We start from the raw sequence: 19,049 nt of genomic DNA on the forward strand, positions 1-19,049 counted from the left end.
AACAGAAAACCAGCATCTTCTCCTCAGTGCAACTCATCAAGAAGCAGCAATTGCAGGTCCTGCCAGACTCATCCCTTCTCCCTCAGTGTTGTGTTGATTTTGCTGTTGATAAGAACGATGACTTTAACCTCTTCTAACAAGAAACATGGGCAAAGAGAGCAGCAGCAGCAGCAGCAACTGAGCCATGGAGGCTGGAGTGATTTGGGCAGAAGGTACTGCAGCAGCTCAGCTCTCCAGAGCACAACACAGTTTTAGGGGGGCTCTGACTCCATCCCTACCACTGCCCTCTCCAGCTCTCGGCACCCCACTGCAGCTGGACTCAGGCAGGTGCCCTGAGGGAGGGACATCCTGACCAACTCTCTGTCACACACAGGTGTTCATCAGGGCACACTGAGTCATTCAGGTCTTTTTAGTGAAGTTGGCACCAAAGAGAAGAACCACACAGACCCACCATGGCCTGATGTTCAGCAAATATTTTCTTTCTACATTTTGTGGTTTAAGACAAAAAAATAAATCCCCACCTCTACTATAATAGAATTTAAAAAATATTACAATCAAAGGAAATTAACTTGGAGATTTGGCAAGAAGAGACCTAGCAAGAGGAGAGCAAACATTTCCATCAGATGCTTAGGATTCCATTGAAGGATTCCAAAAACCCACTTCTGGGGAGTGTTTGCCTTTCCTTATGTTCACCTCTGCCTAAAGGGGACTTGTCAGAGGCCAGTACAGTATCTGCAGCAGCACTGTATACAAAACACTAGACCAAAGATTTGAAGACTCCAAATACTTTCCAAACCTTGTCATTTAAAATGCCTGAAAGTCCCCAGGTCACTCACCTAAGAAAAGCTGCAACTGAGCATAATTATCAATGGGTTTTCTGTGGATGATGTTGCACAAGGAGAGCACCTTTAGCACATTTCTGCTGAGTTTTCTATGCACAGAGTGCCCTCTTTGGGCTGGCAACAGTGCGTGTTCTTCAAGGTTCTGTCTCTAAACAACTTCTGAACTGATCCAAAAAATTTACCTCTTGCAGTTTGGAAGCACATTCATGGCTAAGCCGAGGAAGGCAATTCCCTTAGGGTTCTTTATATCATTTAATCTGCTCTGAATCAAGGGTTGCAAAGCAGAAAACTCTTTTCCAATCAGGCTGCCAAATCCTTTCCAGAAGAATTCCAAAGGTGCTCTCATCCTGCATCACCTTGACTGTGCAAAGAGCCTGTCAGCTTTTGAAGAATTGCAGATTGAAGGCCTGAGACACTAGGAGGAAGGATACAAACCAGCATAGCAGGAGAGACCTGCCTTTTGGGTGCTTTGTGAAAAAACCATGTATTTCCATGGCCAGGAGCTACAGATACTCACCTGAGATGAAGGGAGGAGCAGTTCTGGGAGCAGTGCATAGAAGTGGCCAGGGTCAACAAGTAATGGCACCCAGCTGGGGATGCAGAACAGCCCTGGGCAGCAGCTGCGGTCCCTGCCAAGCCCCATCCTCATTCAGTTCGGCAGATGCATTATCCAGGAGCTTCATACAGACCAAATGTGGAGTCTTGTCATACACTCCAGTATGGGAGCCACAAAAACTCTTCAAAACCCACGAGTTCTCAACTCATGGTGGTACAGATGTTACAAAATTTGCTTGTAGAGGCTTAAATTCCTGATCAGACTGCATCACAGAAGACAAAGTAACTCAAAGACAACTCTACTGAGGAGAGCACACAAAAAAGAGTTTGGTTTAGAACAAACCTTCGCTTAGCCTAGGGGCTCAAGAAGTCACTGCTCTTGACAGCAATGTTGCACCACCAGCAGCTGCCGTTCCACAGGCCAAGCTGGTCCCACACTTCTGAGGCACATGGCACCAACCACAGAATCCTGAGCATGGCAGGGTGGGGTCAGGCTAACACGGGAGAGAGAGCTGAAGTGAGAGGAGGGAAGCATTATATTCCTGCTTTATACATTTCCTATGACATTTTACTCTTCTTAAGCTGAACAGATGCTTCTCTCGCTTTCCCAAAATGGCAAAGGTAATGCTCAAAGAAAAGAGCTTTCTCCTGCTACAATCATCCTGAGGATGGTCATTGTCCAAGGACAATGCAAATCCTGAAGTCTCTCTTTGCCATTTTCTTCCACATGAGATTTTTTAATATGAAAAAATTGAAAATTGATTTTCTTAATGTCTGGTCCACCCCTGTGCTCGATCCCAAGGAGCTGCTCTGGTGTTGGCAGGGACATCCAATGGCCTTGCAGCACTAATACAACCCCAGTCCCTGGGCCAGCACACTTTACCGGGACATTCCTCCGGCCCACAGCCCAGCTCTGACAACCCTCTTTTGCCAAGTCCCTCCATAGCAGGCTGCAGGCTAAAGGAATTATTCAGGCAGTAGCAGGTGGCTTCACAACACAGCGCCTCCCAGGTTCCCAAGACCTCCCCTTGCATGATGCGGTACTTGCATGTCAGAGGAGCCAAGGGCCTCTCACCCCAGCAGCGGAGGTGGAGGCAAGGAGGAGCTCACTGTCTTAGTGGAAACACTTTATTCAGTCTGAGTTTGAGGGGTCCTTGGGAAAGCAGTAACCATGAGCTTGCTGCATGGGCTGTTCCCTCAGCTGCCTCCTTCCCTAGATCACTCCAAGACTGGCAGGGATCCCCCCTCCTGCATATCCACTGCCAGACTTTGGCAACAGCCCCCTGCACACACACCTGCGGCTGGCAGTGGGCAACCTGCACACGTGGCAACTGGGGGCTGCAAGAGGCCCAAACACGAGGCTCTCACAGTCAGCTGGGAATACTGGGCATTAGTTTTAAGACTTCTTCCCTCAAGTCTCAACCTGTTGATGTGATTTAAAAGAGCATACTACGCTCTTTGCAAAGACCAGCACAACACGTGACCCACACAGAGCTGAGGACATGAACAAATCAAACATACTGCTTTCAGCCACTGTGACACGCTCCCCGGCTGGTGAGGAGACAGAGCCACCAAGAAAAGCAATGTACACTCACCTGTAACCAGAAAACAGCGACAAGGGCCGGCCAGTGCTGTGGCCAACAGACCAGAGTTACCCTCCTGGTGCAAGTCAACACAACATCTCAGGCTGTCCAGTACCTGCAGCTTCACCTGTGTTAAGTGACATTGAAGGGAGCAGAACATCCTCAGTTGCAGGTTCCGAAAACACAGGCAACCTCACATACAGGAAGTTATCCATCTCTGCCCCCTCCCAGCTGATTTAACCTGAAATTCCTGGAGAATGATCCCAGAGAAAAAGAATTAAACTTAACGAACTCCATACTAAGAAATCGCTTTGCCAAAGCTTTCACAATCATCCATCCCTGGACTAAGAGATAATTTTAAGCCACGTTTCCTATTTCAGTCCATGTTTCTAATAGACAAGACTGGAAGCAGTTTTAGTCCCACCGACATTCCTGCTATTGGCAACAGACATCCTGTTGGAATTGTGCCTGCAATGGGCTGATGCTACAGTAAGAGGCAGCAGCAAATACCAACAACTTCATTACGCAATTCTACTCCAAAATCCCAGAAAACTTTAAATCAAGATGCCACCATTGCATACCTGCACCCCAGTCAGTGTTCACACTTCAGGATTACTGGTACAGTGCATTATACATAGTTATTGCATATTAAAACACGCTTTGTTTCTATGCCTCAGGGTCCTGATTTTCTCAGCGGGAGGCAGACCCTGCTTCCATCAGCTACACAATTTGCTAAGCCAACCAGGGAGGAGGAGAGGGGGAACGAGAGTGAAGAAACACACGCTCAAACACCACGACTTTTAGGAACAAAATTTATTCCAATTTCAAACAGAGAGTTTATTTCAGGAGAAAGATATGAAAATCAATTTCCATCAGATATTTCTGTAATAAGGGTGTTGCCCAGCAGTCAGAGTGGGATCTTTCCAAGAAACAATCGCACTCCTGGACTGGAATGAGACAGTTTGGAGTCTGAATAGATCCTGACACTGGGCATCTTATTCAGAAACTCCTTTACCCTACCCTCTTCCCTCCCCACCCCCCAACACGCACAACAATACATGCATTGCAAATTACAAGGTTTAAAAACAGCATTTTATATAGTATCTTTTTAAATAGGATAATGTTTACATTGTCTTAAATCAGGATCCTATAATATACAAGTATAACCAAATAATTTCCACCACATTGGCACTTGTAAAGAGTCTCTGGCACTACTAAAGAAGGGGCATTGGCACAAACCATACTCTTAAAAAACTGGGTGCTGCGTAACACACTTTATCTCTGTTGGACTCTAATGACCTGGGCTCTGTACAGGACAATACAATGGTCAGCACACTCCGGAAGTTTTTTTGTTGTTTTGTTTTTTGTTTGTTTTTGTTTAGTTTTTTGTTTGTTTTGTGGTTTTTTTTGTTGTTGTGGTTTTTTGGTTTTTTTTTTTTTTTTTTTTTTTTTTTTTTTTTTTTTTTTTTTTTTTGTTTTCTTTTTTTTTTTTTTAACCAATAAAACACATGAAGAAAAACCATAGGCCAACATTGCTAGGAAGCAACAAGAGACCAAAGAATCCAACTTGAGGAGAAGGGGAGAGGCAGGAAGGGAAGGAGCTATCTGACACGCAGCAGGAAGGGGCTTTTGCTCACCAGATAGCCAATCCACATGGAATGGTGCAAGGAAACGGGATGGTCCTCTGCTCACTGACTTCAAGTTTCAAACTCGTTCAAAGTATGTTGGTTTCTTCAGCAGAACAAAGATTAAAAGTGCACAAGGAGCAGAAGTTAGCCAGGAGACCACTTCCTCAGACTCTAGGTTCCCTACAAGAACGCAGTTTTACCTCTTTTCTGAAAGTCAATCTGTTGTCTCAACCTGCAGAAAATTCCGACAGCCCTCACTTTCAGAAAAGATGATATAGGCAAATTTGGTCTAAGGTTTGGCACTTTTGCTAGGACAGGCATTTGCCAGCCAACAGAGACTGGAGCCAGTTCTGCAGGAATGCTTTGCTGGCCAAGCTGGAGGCACACAAGCTACTATTTACTAAGAAAAGCATGTGCTAACACTGGTATCTTCTCACATATGATACAGTCATAGACAACTCCAGATGATGTGCACAAGTCTGATCCATTTCTACCCCAATTCAGAATGAGGTTTCAGGAACTTGGGAGAGTCACTGTGCAACGCTCTGCCCTCCCCTCCACAATGCTCAGCACATCGAGCCAGTGATCAGGCCAACAGCTACACCAAGCAGGTGCTCCATAAGGTACAGCACATCCCTAAATCTTTGTGCCCATAGTCTCCCACAGTTGCCCATGATGATGCAGAGTCACTCTGCAAGAGACAGATGCCAAGATCCCTCCTCCAGTGCCAGGGCAGCAGCTCTTAAAGAAGGGGAAGGTAGGAAACAAAGACAAAAAGTTTCTGATTCAAGTGGAAGTACCACCATCATTCACCTCGGAAAAAAAAAAAACTTCTGGGAAGTTATTTCCAAGAACCTGTGTATCTCAGTGCCAGGTTCATTGCTGGCAACAGCTGTAGTGTGAACCATTTACAAAAGGATCACAGAAGCGTTAAGAGGCTGGTGCTGCCGTCTGCTTCAGAGGGACAGCACTTAGAATACATGAAGATGATTATAAATTCCTCCTTATAGGACAGTTTCTACAAAATGGATCATTTTGACATAAAGATGAAAAAAAAAAGCAGTAAAATTGATGCAAAGCTGTCTGACACATGGGAATCCCTCTCATTCCTCCCAGGGGGTAAATGCAGTCCAGAGCATGGCTATGAGATGCTATGTTTTCCTCAGCATCACCACTTGGCTAGACCGGCTCTTTAACTGTTTGTCCCATGGCTACTGTTCCAACTTAAGCTCTCTAATCACTTGTAGCAGTGCTTGCCATCTTCTGTAGTGCTCTGAGGAACACAGAGGCTTCACTTGGCTATTCTGGAAATCCAGAGGGATCTATAAATAAAATTATTCAAAGTTATGTCCCTCCATATTTTAGTGTTCTAAATCAAAGCATCTTAAGCATCTCAGACAGTTAGATTTACATGTTGTGCAAAACACCGATGTAGTGCTCTGTCTACAAAACAGACAAAATATCAACAGCCCCTTTCAACAGTGCAGCTCATTTAGTCTTTTTCTGCTGGCAGCCTGCTAGCCTTCAATGGGGCAGTCTGGCTGATCCAGAGATTTTGGACCCAGTGCTATTTGTTGGAATTGAAACAGAAGCATTAGCGATGGCCAAATGACACATGTCCAGATGTGGGTCAGATCTCCCTGCTTCACACTCACTTCTTGTCTTGCCACTGCACTTCTCTTCTCGGCCAGCAACAGCTCCTCAGCACATCTGCTGACTTGCCTCAGCAACTTGAAAAAGCTTTCTAATGTGCAAAGGCTTCACATCTTTCCGCTTAGTGGAGATTCAGGTGGCATCTAGAATTCAGAACTATTTCCAATCTGCCTTCCACCTGCACCAGCAAGTGCTGCTGCCTCTCCCCTCCTCTCCTGCTGAGCCAAGTGCACCCACAGCAGTGCTCTCCGGGTTCCACAGCAGCTGTGCTCCAGCCATGACCACTGTAACTCGGTTATCACACCCACCCAGGAGCAAGTGTGTGTGCAAGTCTTCCAAAGAGGAACACAGCAGCATGTGCCACAGGGGAATGCATAAACAGGGGAGAGAGAACTGCCGCTCCCTCCAAGAACTACTCTCACTCTTCTCAAGTAAGAATCCTACCAGTGTCCCAAAGTCTGTCACCCACCAACTCTGGTCCTTTCTAAAACTCTGCAAGTTGGACAGGAGTGAGGAATTCTTACTAAGACATTCACACATTGGCACAAAATGCAATAAACAAGGCCTGTTTGCTACTGGCAGCAAGAAAAGACCTAGAGGATGGCACAGGACTAAGATTTTCAATCCAGCCAAAGTCTGATGTTCAAATGCCACAATTACTCAGTGTGCTTTCGGAAACTGCTGCATAGAGAAGTTGCTCATTGATGTCATATACTCTACTCAACAAAACGTATTTTCTCTCAGCAAACTGAGCCTTGTGAGCACACAGCCACGCATTTGTGGTGTGGAGGGGGATGTGTGTGAAAAAGAAACAAGAACTAAATAAAATAAACCAAAACAGAACAATTACAGTCAGGCACTTCCCCAGGCTCAGCAGCTATTGCTCCAAGAGCTTCCATCATTTGTAGTCCATGAACGAAATACAGCAACATGTAGCAAACTATGTATAGAACATCAATAATTTAAAAAAAAAAAATCACAGTCTCCATATCTTTTATAATTGATAAGAAAAAAATAACTCAGAACATATAAAGAATGGAAAAGTGATGGCTTTTTTTTTTTTTTTTTTTTGCCATTTTTTTTGCACAACAGTTGGAGAGCAATTGCTCCTCCCCAACATTTCATCACAGTGAACCATGGAGAGTGTCCTGGGGAGGGGAAGGGAAAGGAGGGGGGAAGCAAGCAGATTTAGCAAATTACACCAGAGGCACCCTATAGCACAAGGCAAAGGGACCAGCAGCATTCTGCACTCCCACTGTCCAGTGAATTCATAATCTCAGCTGGAAAGTGTTTTTTCTATATATGCCATGGGAATGAAAGGGGAAAAAAAACAAACAGTGGCTAAGCAACAAAGGAAAGACCAAGATGAGACTGCCTTAGCTGCTTGGCAAAAATTAAGACGTAAGCAAGGTGCTGAAGAAATGAGGCATATCCCCGTTAACTGTGAAATAAAAGCAATTTGTTAAAAATATGAAATCAACTACTCTGTGGACAGAGACATGAGACTCCAGGATAACACTGAGCACTTGCCACTCCACAGATCAGACAATTTGCACTCATTACATCATCAAAAATTAAAACTTTTTTTCCTGTCATATTTAAAATTTCTTTTTTTGTCTTTCTTCACAAAGAAGCCTCTCAAGGGGCAAGAGCAGAGCAGGTCAAACCAGGTTGTACTCCTTCAGGTTGAGCTGTAGGATGGTGTCCTTGACAGCTGCAAAGACGAAACGGATGTTTTCTGTGTCTGTAGCACATGTGAAATGGGAATAGATGATTTTATCACTGTCAGGATTTAAATCCACAAACATCTTGAGGATGAACTCGCGGGCTGCCTGTGCATCCCTCTGTGGGCCTGCAGCGAACAGAGACACCAGTGAATGGATTCATTCCAATGCATTCCCCAGGCTGATCCATCAGAATAACTGCCAGCCTGCTTTCTCTTATGGGTTACAGAGTTATAAAGAAGAAATTAAGATCGTTTATGATATAAAGGTCCGAGGAGCTGGAGTGTCTCATGCTTTTCAGTTATCTAACCAAAACCCAAAGCTGGGCACTTTGCAGACACCAAGGGGTGTGCTTTGGAATCCAGACCTTGGTAAAACCCTGGGTGGGAGGGACGATGCTGCAGAGACACACAAAGCTCTCTCCTGGAGATGGAATGAGTATTTCTTCCTAATATACAGGTGGATCTTATAGGCTGAAGGACACAAGCGTATGTTTTGGAAACAAGGGTTATCCTCAGCCAAAAGTGCAGCCTGTCCTAACTGGTTGGTCAAATCACAGGAGCTAAAAACTGGAATTTTTGCCAGTTTTTAACTCATATTGCTGACAGCTCTCAAGAAAATAGTCACCTACTGCTATTTCTTTCACAGAACTGCTGTTGTCACATTGTGCATGGCAAATATCACCTCTTCAGGGGATGTATGATGGGCAACCTCCAACTCACAGGCCATGCAGCACCCCTGAAGGAACTACAGTGAACACTTGTAGGAAAAAACAAAAGTACACCACACTCCCTGACATTGAGATCTGTCTCCAGTTGTTAAGCTCCATTTGAAGTAGGCACTGTCTGGGTGGCAGCTCTTCAGCCATTCCCAGCCTGCTGTAAAAACACGGTGTTCCCACCAGTGCCCATGCTGGGGGCACAGAACTCCAGATGTAGGAGGACAACTAACAAGGAGCAATTCCATTAGTCTTTTAAAGGATGAAAGCTGTTAGCAAAATGGCAATTCTTCTTTTACCTTATACTTTTAAAGCATATAATGACAGAATTAATACATGAGAGCGTGGCAAGAAGTGTGTTGCTTGATCTCATTCTCCACTACCTTTATTTTCAGCCCTGTACAGATGTTACCAGTCAGCTTTAAATGCACTCAAGTGAAAAGCCTGAAATACTGTTTTGGCTACAGAACATTGTTTCAGATGGGAATTTCTCTGTTTCACATAATCTTATTTTCCCACAACAGAAGACAGCATGCTAATAAGAATTTCATGCTGCCTGAGATTTTTCAGCACCATCATTTGAACGACTTGGGTATTTGACCAGTCAGTTTCTCAGAACAAAGACTCAAGTAATCTCTTGACTAGAGGTTAGAAGGTTCAGAATACCAGTAAATTGCCATGTTTACGAAACTAGTTATATGCACAAGCACACAGGGAAGAAAGTTGCTTTATATAATACTACGGTACTCTGCAGTGCATACTGGAGGGGGTAATTCTTCATCTAGGAGAGGTTCATTATTTGATCATTCAATCAGATTCCAGTTGTCTACGTATGATTAAGCTATTTTTATGATTTTTTTTATTGCTGTAGGCATTCTTCCTCAAATTAAGATGTTTTCTCCATTTCTAGATCCTAATTTTCTTTGGAAAACAAGAAAGTTCTAACCAAACCAGCTCCACATCTTATTCTAGATATATAATGTACCTCCTTAAAAATCACTCACCATCAAACTCCGGGAAATAGTCAACGAGGTGGGAATACAGGATCTTGTCTTCCAACAAATCTTTCTTGTTGAGAAAGAGGATAACAGAAGAGTTTTGGAACCATGGATAAGTTATAATGGTTCGAAAGAGAGCTTTACTCTCTTCCATCCGGTTCTGAAACAAGGAAAAGAAAGCCTCATTTTCACAAATGAGCACTAAGATGCCTTTCTGTTGCCTGCACACATACTCAGATCCATAGTGATTCAGCATCTCAAACACTACATACAGAATGCTTTGGCCCTAGGTAGGTTCTGGCTCAAACTGCATCAATAAATGGAAAGGAAATGCAAAATCTGATGGACTCCAGCTTCGTTTAATTGCCAAGCCATTCATATCAAAACACTTAAAAGCCATTTTATGCTTTGACAGTCATATGAGAGGACTGGCCAGCGATACTTTTAGAACATGGTTTGTCTAGTAGAAAAGGGGTAATTGCTGTTATCTAGTAGTATTTTTTTTATCTATTAGTAAGTGCCAAAATTCAGATTTGCACCTTCAAAGAGCCCAGTCACTACCTAACCAGACAGCAGTCACAACCCAAAGTACCCCAGTGTGGTAAGAGGGACAAGATCTGAGAACGTGCCTCCCCCCACAGTGCCTTCCACAGCACACAGGGCTCCGTCACTTCAGAGTATTTTGGTTTTACTGGGGAAGTGGAGATGATGCGAATGCCCTCTGCATTTTCCATTCTCAGGGACATCATGTCCCGTTGAGGCTAATGTTCCCTTTGCAACAAGAAGAACTGAAGGCCAAAACCAACAATACTTGCTAATCCAACTTGGCACCAAGCACTTGGGTACCAAGCTCCAAGGAGCTAGGAAGACATTCCGGCTTTCCTTCTACCCTCCTGCAGAGTTCCCATTCTTTGACTTACCTCATTATCCGATTCCACCAGAACTTGGTCATATTCACTAAGTGCTACTAAAAACATGATGGAAGTCACATTTTCAAAGCAATGGATCCACTTCCTTCGTTCTGATCTTTGACCTCCAACATCCACCATTCTAAGGAAGAGAAGTACATACAGTATCACAGAGGTACTGCAGTTCTCTGAATGCAAAGGACCAGCAAATGATGAGAATGAATGCAGTTCTTTACCACTCCAGTTAACATGCCACAGGGATGTGCTAGTATCTGCCTGCTAACAAAACCAGCAAGTTTACAAAATATCCTGTTCCAGAAATACATCAAACTGAAAGAATGGCGAGTGATACCAAATTCAACCTCCTGATACCAGCATTACCATTTTTGTTGCATTCTGCTCTGGTTTGCTAACCATCAGTCCTGAGTCTGAAAAGATGAATCCTTAAACTGTCCTCTGTCGAATGAGCAAACTACTTTTGTTTTTTACTAAAAAACCTCCTTGCCTCAAAGCTTCTCAGTGTTGTGCTCTTCACACCAGGCTTGATTGCTGGCTCAAGCCTCTCAAGGCCATCTGTTGCTGCACCAGCACAGACAGCAAGTTTTGGTGTCATCCTGAGAGCACAAGGTAGGCACAGAAAACCATCTCCCAAGGCAGATGCTAGGTGTGACATACAAGAGAGTATTTCTTCCTAGTGGAAGAAATACTGGTGGGTGGCTTCAGCTACCAACACTTCATTCAACTGCCTCACAAGCTACAACTTCAGCTTCAGATGCCAGCAATGCAGTCCTTCCCAGGGAAGGCACCAATTCCTGCAAGATGGTTCACTGGGTTTTAAGCGTCACCGATTCAAAAGCAGGTTCTTTTTTCTGGCAGTCAAAACATTGGACTATCTCCATTAGAGCAATACCTATCAGCAGATAATTCCACAACACACACATCCACTCAGAGCCTCTCAATCAAGCACCTGGACACTCTAAAGCAATCCATAACTTCTCCTTCCTGAAACCATATCACTACTCTCTCAGTTCAGCCGTAACACGAATACACCTTCAGTACCTGAAGATAATATTCTCTAGGTCAAAGGGGTACTCTATGATACCAGTTGTAGGAACTCTAACCCGTAGCACATCTTGCTGAGTTGGTAGATATCCTGGGGTAGCAATACGATCCACGTCACTGAGATAGCTACAAGGAGGACAGCGGAAAAAAAAAATACCTTAGGTTGCAGCACATAAACATACAGATGTAAAAACTGCTACGTTTAGTCATTCCCTAGTGTAACAAGAAAGTTAGAAGTCACCTGAATCATTTAAAATATGATGTGGAAAAGTAACAGAATACATTTTTGGGGAACAGTAATTCACCAGCCAGCCCCCTTGGAGGATAAACAGATATACTAAGGACAACTTTATCAACTCTGTATAGCAGTGTGGAAGACAATCTTTACACAGAGAACGTTTAAGTACAGTGGATGCTTTATATTTCAGAATCAAGTCTCATCTGTAGCGTAGAAACATATACTTATTTACTTATAAAACATCTTCTCTATGTTGCCAAACTTAATGGATTTTTTATTAATAAAGTCTAAGCTACACATCCACGTACACCTGTAGGCCAAAGAACAAACCTGAGGAGAAAGAGCAACACTCCTGCTGCCTAAGAGCCAGGATCAACATAGATGGCAGAAGGTAGGGATTCTGGCCTCAGGTATATCCAGAAGCAGATGTGTGAACAACTGCCTTTAACACCCATCAGAACACCTCATAGCCTCATGAAAAGCAGCAAATGGTAAGGAAACAAATTCTAGGCTTCAATAAAAAAAATTGGACAGGTATAATTTGTTAGACCGTCACTCCCACCTACCAGTGCATGCTCGCGATTATATACTTACTATTTAGCTGAGTCAGAAAGCTGATATTCTCTTCTCCTGTCATAACACTCTTGTATTCCAGGGTCATTCCACAATGTTTTAATTGCACTTACATATGGCTGCTCAAATGTCATGACCTTTTCTACATCCACTTCTCGGATCAGCACTGCATTGGCCTGGAGATTGAAAAGAGAAAGAAAAAAAAGTAAAAAAAAAACAAAAGTAAAAAAAACAAACAAAAAACAAAAACAAAAACAAAGCAAACAAACAAACAAAAAAACCAACTAAAAAACCACCGCGAACCTGGGAGGTGTGGGATCTGTGTCAGAAGGAGGGGGCACCGGTCATGGCAGGAAATAAAAATTCCCACCCTACAATTGCTAAACAAAGGAAGGGCTACAGTCATTGCCACAGCCTGTGGCATCCGTGAGGTGACTGTCCACATCCAGCTGCTTTCTGAAAGGGCTTTTGCCAATACCACCAACCCCAGGAAAAATAAAAACCAAAGCCAAGTTATCTGGCTTTATCTTTATCTTATGGTAACTGCGCAAGTTATCATAAGTAAAAGTTGGCAGATTCTACCTATCAGAACCCCTTCACCATGCCCCACGTAAAGCACAGGCAAGGCAAGCTTCTTCACACCCTGCCCATTCTCATCACAGACATAAAAGGTGCACCATCCAGTCCCTCTAAACAGTTAGTCAAAATCAGCTCCAAGATACTGTGTGACAGAAGAGATAAAATACAATTTCACTTCAAAATATTAAGGATACTATGCATTAAAAGAAGCAAACTATGCTAATGAAAACCTATTTTCCTGGCATACCCTCACTCTCATTGTCCTCCCCCTCAAAAAGCTAAAATAATTTAGACCAGATCTGGCTGAAAAATCAATTCCTGGTCCCAAAATGAGTAAGCCAGACTTTAGCTCAGATAATGTTTCTGTGGTTGAGACCAAAATCCTTCAAGAAAGTTTTGTACCCTTGGTCAGCAGCTATCAGAAAAATGGATGGATTGCAGGAACAGGGATAACTATCAGCACAGGTGTCTTTTGGGTCCAGCACGTATTTTGCCAGCTTCAATTTCCAGTAAGTATAGTAACTCACGCAAAGAAAATGCCAGACACGTTTAACAACACTGAATCCTGGAAATGAGTAAAAATACCACCCCTCTTATACCCTACATCGTATGCCAATCCTTTGCTCCCACCACTCACTACGCAGACTAGTGCACCAACCACCCAAAGTTGCTCTATCCCTTAACACAACCAAGTAAATGGAGTCAGGTATCAAGAAAATGTCACAAAATGTTTATGGAAAAGAGGTCAGGGAGATTGAGGATGCAATGCAGAAGGACACAAACAAACAGGAACTTGGAAGTCAAACCCTAGAATCCTCACTGCCTAAAGACGTGCAAAACCTGTGAGACACTTACCTTGTTCTGTTCATATTTGTACAGAATCTTCAGGGTTTCCATGGCTCTTATCATAGACTGCATGGCAGTGAAGATGTTTTGGTACACCAGCTTGGTGAAGCCTTTTTTGTCCTCTTCAGAGTAGCCTGAGCCATGAATTATACGCATTTGCTTAATGAATGTGCTTTTCCCACTCTCCCCAGTGCCTGCAGAATGCAAGAGAGTGCATTAGGAGCCATCACAAGCAAGGATCCCAACAGAAGAACGCAGGCACTTCATACCCCAAAGTTCCTATTACTATAACCAAGCATACACTACTCCCAGCCACTTTTTCTAGTTGCTTTCCAGAACGGTAAAAAGACAGTCTGGGTAGGCCTGCTCATCCCCACTAGGAACCTGACAGCATGAAAGCTTGTCCTTTACAGAAGCCTTCAAAAGCAGCCCTGGTACTTATTCCAAATCTCATGTTACAGCCACTCCCACACGTTCTGCGTCAAGAGGCCCTCGTCCGTCACACCTGACCTATTCCCAGATACTCCAGCAAGATGCTACAACCACGGCACCAGCCAGGAAGAGCCTGGGCATGCTCTTCAGCTAGTAAAGCACTACAGACCGAGATGACAGTGAGTGCCAAGGGAAGCCCACTTGCACAGCAAAAGAGTGAACTTCCTTTCGCTGTAACTTGGCACAGAATGCTCTTTACCTGATAGACTACACGTCTTTTCATAGGAAAGAACTGAACACAACAGAAAAAAACCCAACTCTAAAGGAGAATGGAGCTCAAGAAACTACTTGCTTATCCATCTGACACAAACAACTTAATCAGCGCGTCTGCCTCGTATCCTAAACTACTGTGCAAATGTAAGGTTTGTTCTCAAGGACAGAAACAACAATCCCGATTGTGACCCAATGCATCTGATCCAGCTCACAGCCTCTGAGGACGAGAGAGTTAAAGATGGTGGCTGACAGGAGAGTAGAGTAGGCCACTGCTCAGAGCTGCCGGTGCTATGCCAGGGTCCCCAGGGATCCCCTCGGCTGCAGCCTGCTCAGCAAGGCCACCGCTTCCTCCTGACACAGGTTCACTGTCGGGCCTCGGAGCAGATGGGAGGGCAGGACACAGCATGTGCATTACACAGTCTAGCCCTTCCAACGCTGGCTTCCTGCACTGTCACTTGGGCAGGTCCTTCCACTCCTACATTTATGGCCCCGGAAAAGTGTCATTTAACATGTGAAGTCCAACAGGTGATATAAAAGGACAGTGGGAACTTTTCTAGCACAGTAAGTTCACCATCAGACAGTACCCACACAGTTACACAGCCCTGTTACATTCACAATTCAACTGGTATTGTGGGAAGTTCCCTGCAACATCCGCTCCGTGCACACACAGTCCTTTGTGGAGGGGACACATGGGCCAAGGACTCCCTTACCTCCCCACTTCACCCCATGAGCAACAGCCTAAGGGGATACCACTGACATTTCTGTTGAATGCTTTTGTTCAGCCTTCTAAAAGTTGCTATCAATATGCAGGATACATAGAAAAAACAGCGCTCTAACACAGTATCCCGGCTCACTTGGCTACTGAGACCAAAAACTCAACTGTATCCCATCAGTGACAAATCCTTTTGATCTGCAGTTAAAAATAAGGATGCTTGCAGAGCCCTGGTTCTCACCACAGGCACCACCAGGTACTTCTCACACCAGGGGAGAGATGGATTCAGATTGGATCTCATTCATCCCTGTACACAGCTACTACTCACATGTAGACTCTCAGTTACATGTTTATCCTGGTGGGCTAAAAGGCAAACAAACAAATAAATATGCTCGGGTAAAAGCAGCAAGCACCTAACTAGAAGCAGAATGTTTGAAATAAACAGCAAGAACTGGCAGAAATCATGTCAGCATAGTCAGAAATTAACATTGGAAATACTATTAATATGCAGCAAACTATCTCCATCTCAAACAGAAAGGTATACCCTAAGTGGGGGAAAGTTTGGAAACTGAAATCTTTTCTGGTTTCTCTCACTGTGGTGAGAAATACTTCCTTGTCTTTTACCACAGTGACCAAAACTGAAAGGGAAAAAAAAAAACAAACAAACAACAAAATGGTGGTGCTTCGAAGCATTTCAACAATGAAACCATAAGAGAAACCTCAGCACCAGACCTCTGCTTGCTTCAGAACTTAGAGAGTTCAAACACAGATTCTTCCTGTCACTCCATCATCCTCCCTTTTTTGGTTCCGGGGTTGTTTTTGTTGGGGGGGGAGGCGGGTTGGTTGTTATTGTTTGTTTTGATTTTTTTAAAAAGGTGCCTCTTGCTTTCCCCAAGGCCACTGACAATGCAGCACAGCACTACACCAGCAGGTTACAAGCTCTAGCGGGCAAGATCTACAGCTGTAAGGGCACAAACCCCCTTTTAATATGACAGTGTTGGGAAAGGAGATAATCTGAATTCACTGTTTCTTCTATCAACACGTGAAAGCAGCAGAGTTTACAATAACTTACTAATGACCCCCAAGTACCTCACAGGCACTTGTAAGTACATTACTCAGTCAACAGTATCCCACGCTTAATCACAAGCAATTTTTGTACAAAATATTCTCCTCACCCAGTAAAATCACAAATGACTACCTTATACCAGAGGGCAACGTCCAACACCTTGAATTACCAGGTTCATCACTGATTAGCACTGTTATTCATGCCAATTTTTTGTTTTAGGCTTTAGCAAAGTAACTATCATTAGATGAAGTGAAAAGAAAAATTTAACATGGTTTCTTACAAGGTGAAAACTCCTTCCATACACTCAAAAGTTTGGAGATTTGGGAAAGCCCTCTTACTAATTCAATCATTAATACTTGTGAATGTTAGAACTCCACATGACAGGAGCAACACAGAAGTATAACAGCAGTTATACCAAGGAGAGAGAACACGTTACCTGCCTCAGCTGAAAGTGGGCAATGTGCTGTATGCAGTGAAAAGCATCCAGCAAACATGGTCTACCGCTAGGAATGTTGCTTATCCAATAATAACCACCGCATGTAATTTATTTTTTTATTTGATGCTGAATCTTACTTAGCTGTATCTTTTAGAAAAGCAGAAAGGATTCTCAAGCAATCTGAATTATTTCTAAAGTGAAATCTTTAGATCCAGAGATCCAGTGGGATCTTCTTAACCCAGATCTATTCTATAGTGCCAGCCTATTTTGAAGCAGCTGCTTCTGTGGAACTGTTTTAGGGAAGCATGAGAAAGACACCCTCCCTCATCTACAAGCCTTACAGAAACTGTCACAGCATCTCCGAAGAGCAGAAACGTCAAGCCCTCGATTTTACTTTTCACCTGAAGAACAGGAACACATCAATTATGACAGATTTGCAGTGAGAAGGACAACCGTGGCCTTCACTGAACAGTTATCACCAGGCACCACTGGAGCCCTTCAAAGGGCTGGGCATACACAGCCCCCCCTCACTTCTGCAAAGTTTTCACAAGGGTCAGCTTCATTTGTACCTTAATGGCTTGTCAACAGACCCCAAGTGAATAAACTCAATCCATCAGATCTGCTTCAGATTTCAGCTTAAGATGACACAGTATTTAAGCCACAAAGCAGAATACATTTCAGACACAAGCAATGATAAGTCACAGTACCCATGAAAACTGTAACTTAAGTTTAAATCTGGGGGCTACCTAGACATGAACATCAAACTCACTGCTGAAGAAGATGTACATGCCTGCAATCTTCACTGGCTGCTCTGGCAACTGATTACCCATCCCTATACACTCACCTAAACACAGCAGTTTTCCATCTGCACAGAGAACACTACTACGTCTCCATATGAAGACCTAGATTCTTATGGCTGCACAGCTGATCTCTTCCTCTGAGGGCAATGCTAAACTCTACAGACATTTCCCCATCAAATACACAACTCCTGCATTCTTACTGTCTCCTTCCACTTCAGAACCACTACACCACGCTGCCAGCCCTGCCGGCTCTCCCAGGGCTGTACAAGTGGAACTCTGTGGCTTAGGGGCCGGAGGCCAATTTTTCACTCAAGGCCCAGGAGTTCACCGACAATACTGGAAACCATCAACTCCATCAGCAAATTTTCACATGCTAACGAAGGCCAGCACGCCTCGAGAACCGTTTCCTCGAGACAAATTTCACGCGCGTGTGTGCGTGCCCGCCTTCGGAACCAGGAATTTCAGCTACTTAGTTCCTGCTTATGTCAAAATCCATTTTGACAGCGAACGCATCACAAAATCAAACAAAGGGCAGCCAATGAGGCGGCCGCCCCGCACGGCTCGGGAGCGGCCCCGAGCGCCGGGCTGAGGCGGTGATGGCTCCCGCCGCTTACCCGCCACACCCGCTCCCCGCCTGGCCCGGCCACCCGGACCTGCCGAGTCCCGGGCCAGGCCCTGCGGCGGCCCCGCGCTCCTCACCCAGCAGCAGCAGCTTCAGCTCGCGGCGGGCGTCGCGCTTGTCCCTCCGCAGCTGCTTCTCGATCTCGGCGTTGATGCGCTTCGACTCCTTCACCTCGTCGCTCAGGCAACAGGCCATCATGGACTCCAGAGTCATGGTCGCGCCGCGGCCGGGACGCCCCCGCCCACCCCCCACCCCCCCGGCACCGACCACCGTCCTCCGCAAGGCCGGGAGCCCGGCCCGGCCCGGCCCGGCCCCGCGCCCCCTTCCCTCCCCACCCTCCCTCCCTGCGCGGCGCCGGCCCGGCCCGGGCTCGTCCCGGCCCCGAGTGCTGCAGCCAGGCCCAGCGCCACTGCCGCTGCCGCTGCTGCTGCCGCCGCCGCCGCCGCTGCCGCCGCCGGCACCGCCGCCGCCGCCCCCGCGCCCGCGCCGCTCCCGCCCGGCTGCGCCGCCGCTCCCTCCGCACGGCCCCGCCGAGACACCGCCGAGCCGGCGCAACCCAACCCGCTGCCGCTGAAAACAAGCGCTGACTGACAGCAGTCGGCGCCAATGGGCGAGCGCGGCGCGCGGCGGGGCGGGCCCCGGCCGGCGGGACGTGGCGCCGCGGCCAATGGGAGCGCAGGTTTGGTTGGCCAAGCGCGGGGAGGGGAGGGCGCTTGGACGAGAGTTCCCAGAGCGGGGCGGGGCCGCTGGGCATTGTGGGAAGGTGGCGGACCGGGGGCTTTATGGTGGGGCGAGCAGGGC

General features: G+C 45.5%; 1 protein-coding gene across 3 annotated transcripts; it reads right to left on the reverse strand.

The window, feature by feature from the left end:
* Positions 1 to 4,486: 4,486 nt before the first annotated feature.
* On the reverse strand, positions 4,487 to 18,514 carry GNA11 (G protein subunit alpha 11). 3 transcript variants are annotated; one of them, XM_027713097.2, is made up of 7 exons: positions 18,326 to 18,514; positions 13,917 to 14,101; positions 12,504 to 12,658; positions 11,669 to 11,797; positions 10,622 to 10,751; positions 9,708 to 9,861; positions 4,487 to 8,113 (listed from the first exon to the last, which is right to left on the reverse strand). In XM_027713097.2, exons 1-7 carry the CDS (start codon positions 18,459 to 18,461, stop codon positions 7,923 to 7,925), a joined length of 1,080 nt encoding a protein of 359 aa, XP_027568898.1. In that variant the 5' UTR covers positions 18,462 to 18,514; the 3' UTR covers positions 4,487 to 7,922. The 3 variants fall into 3 exon arrangements, with proteins under 3 accessions (XP_027568898.1, XP_027568899.1, XP_027568900.1); XM_027713098.2 differs by lacking the exon at positions 18,326 to 18,514 and adding an exon at positions 17,827 to 18,030; XM_027713099.2 differs by lacking the exon at positions 18,326 to 18,514 and adding an exon at positions 17,671 to 17,749.
* Positions 18,515 to 19,049: the final 535 nt, after the last annotated feature.

Source organism: Pipra filicauda, unplaced genomic scaffold (assembly GCF_003945595.2).
Source record: "Pipra filicauda isolate LSUMZ 115617 unplaced genomic scaffold, ASM394559v2 scaffold482_size497672_pilon, whole genome shotgun sequence".
Classification (NCBI taxonomy): domain Eukaryota; kingdom Metazoa; phylum Chordata; class Aves; order Passeriformes; family Pipridae; genus Pipra; species Pipra filicauda.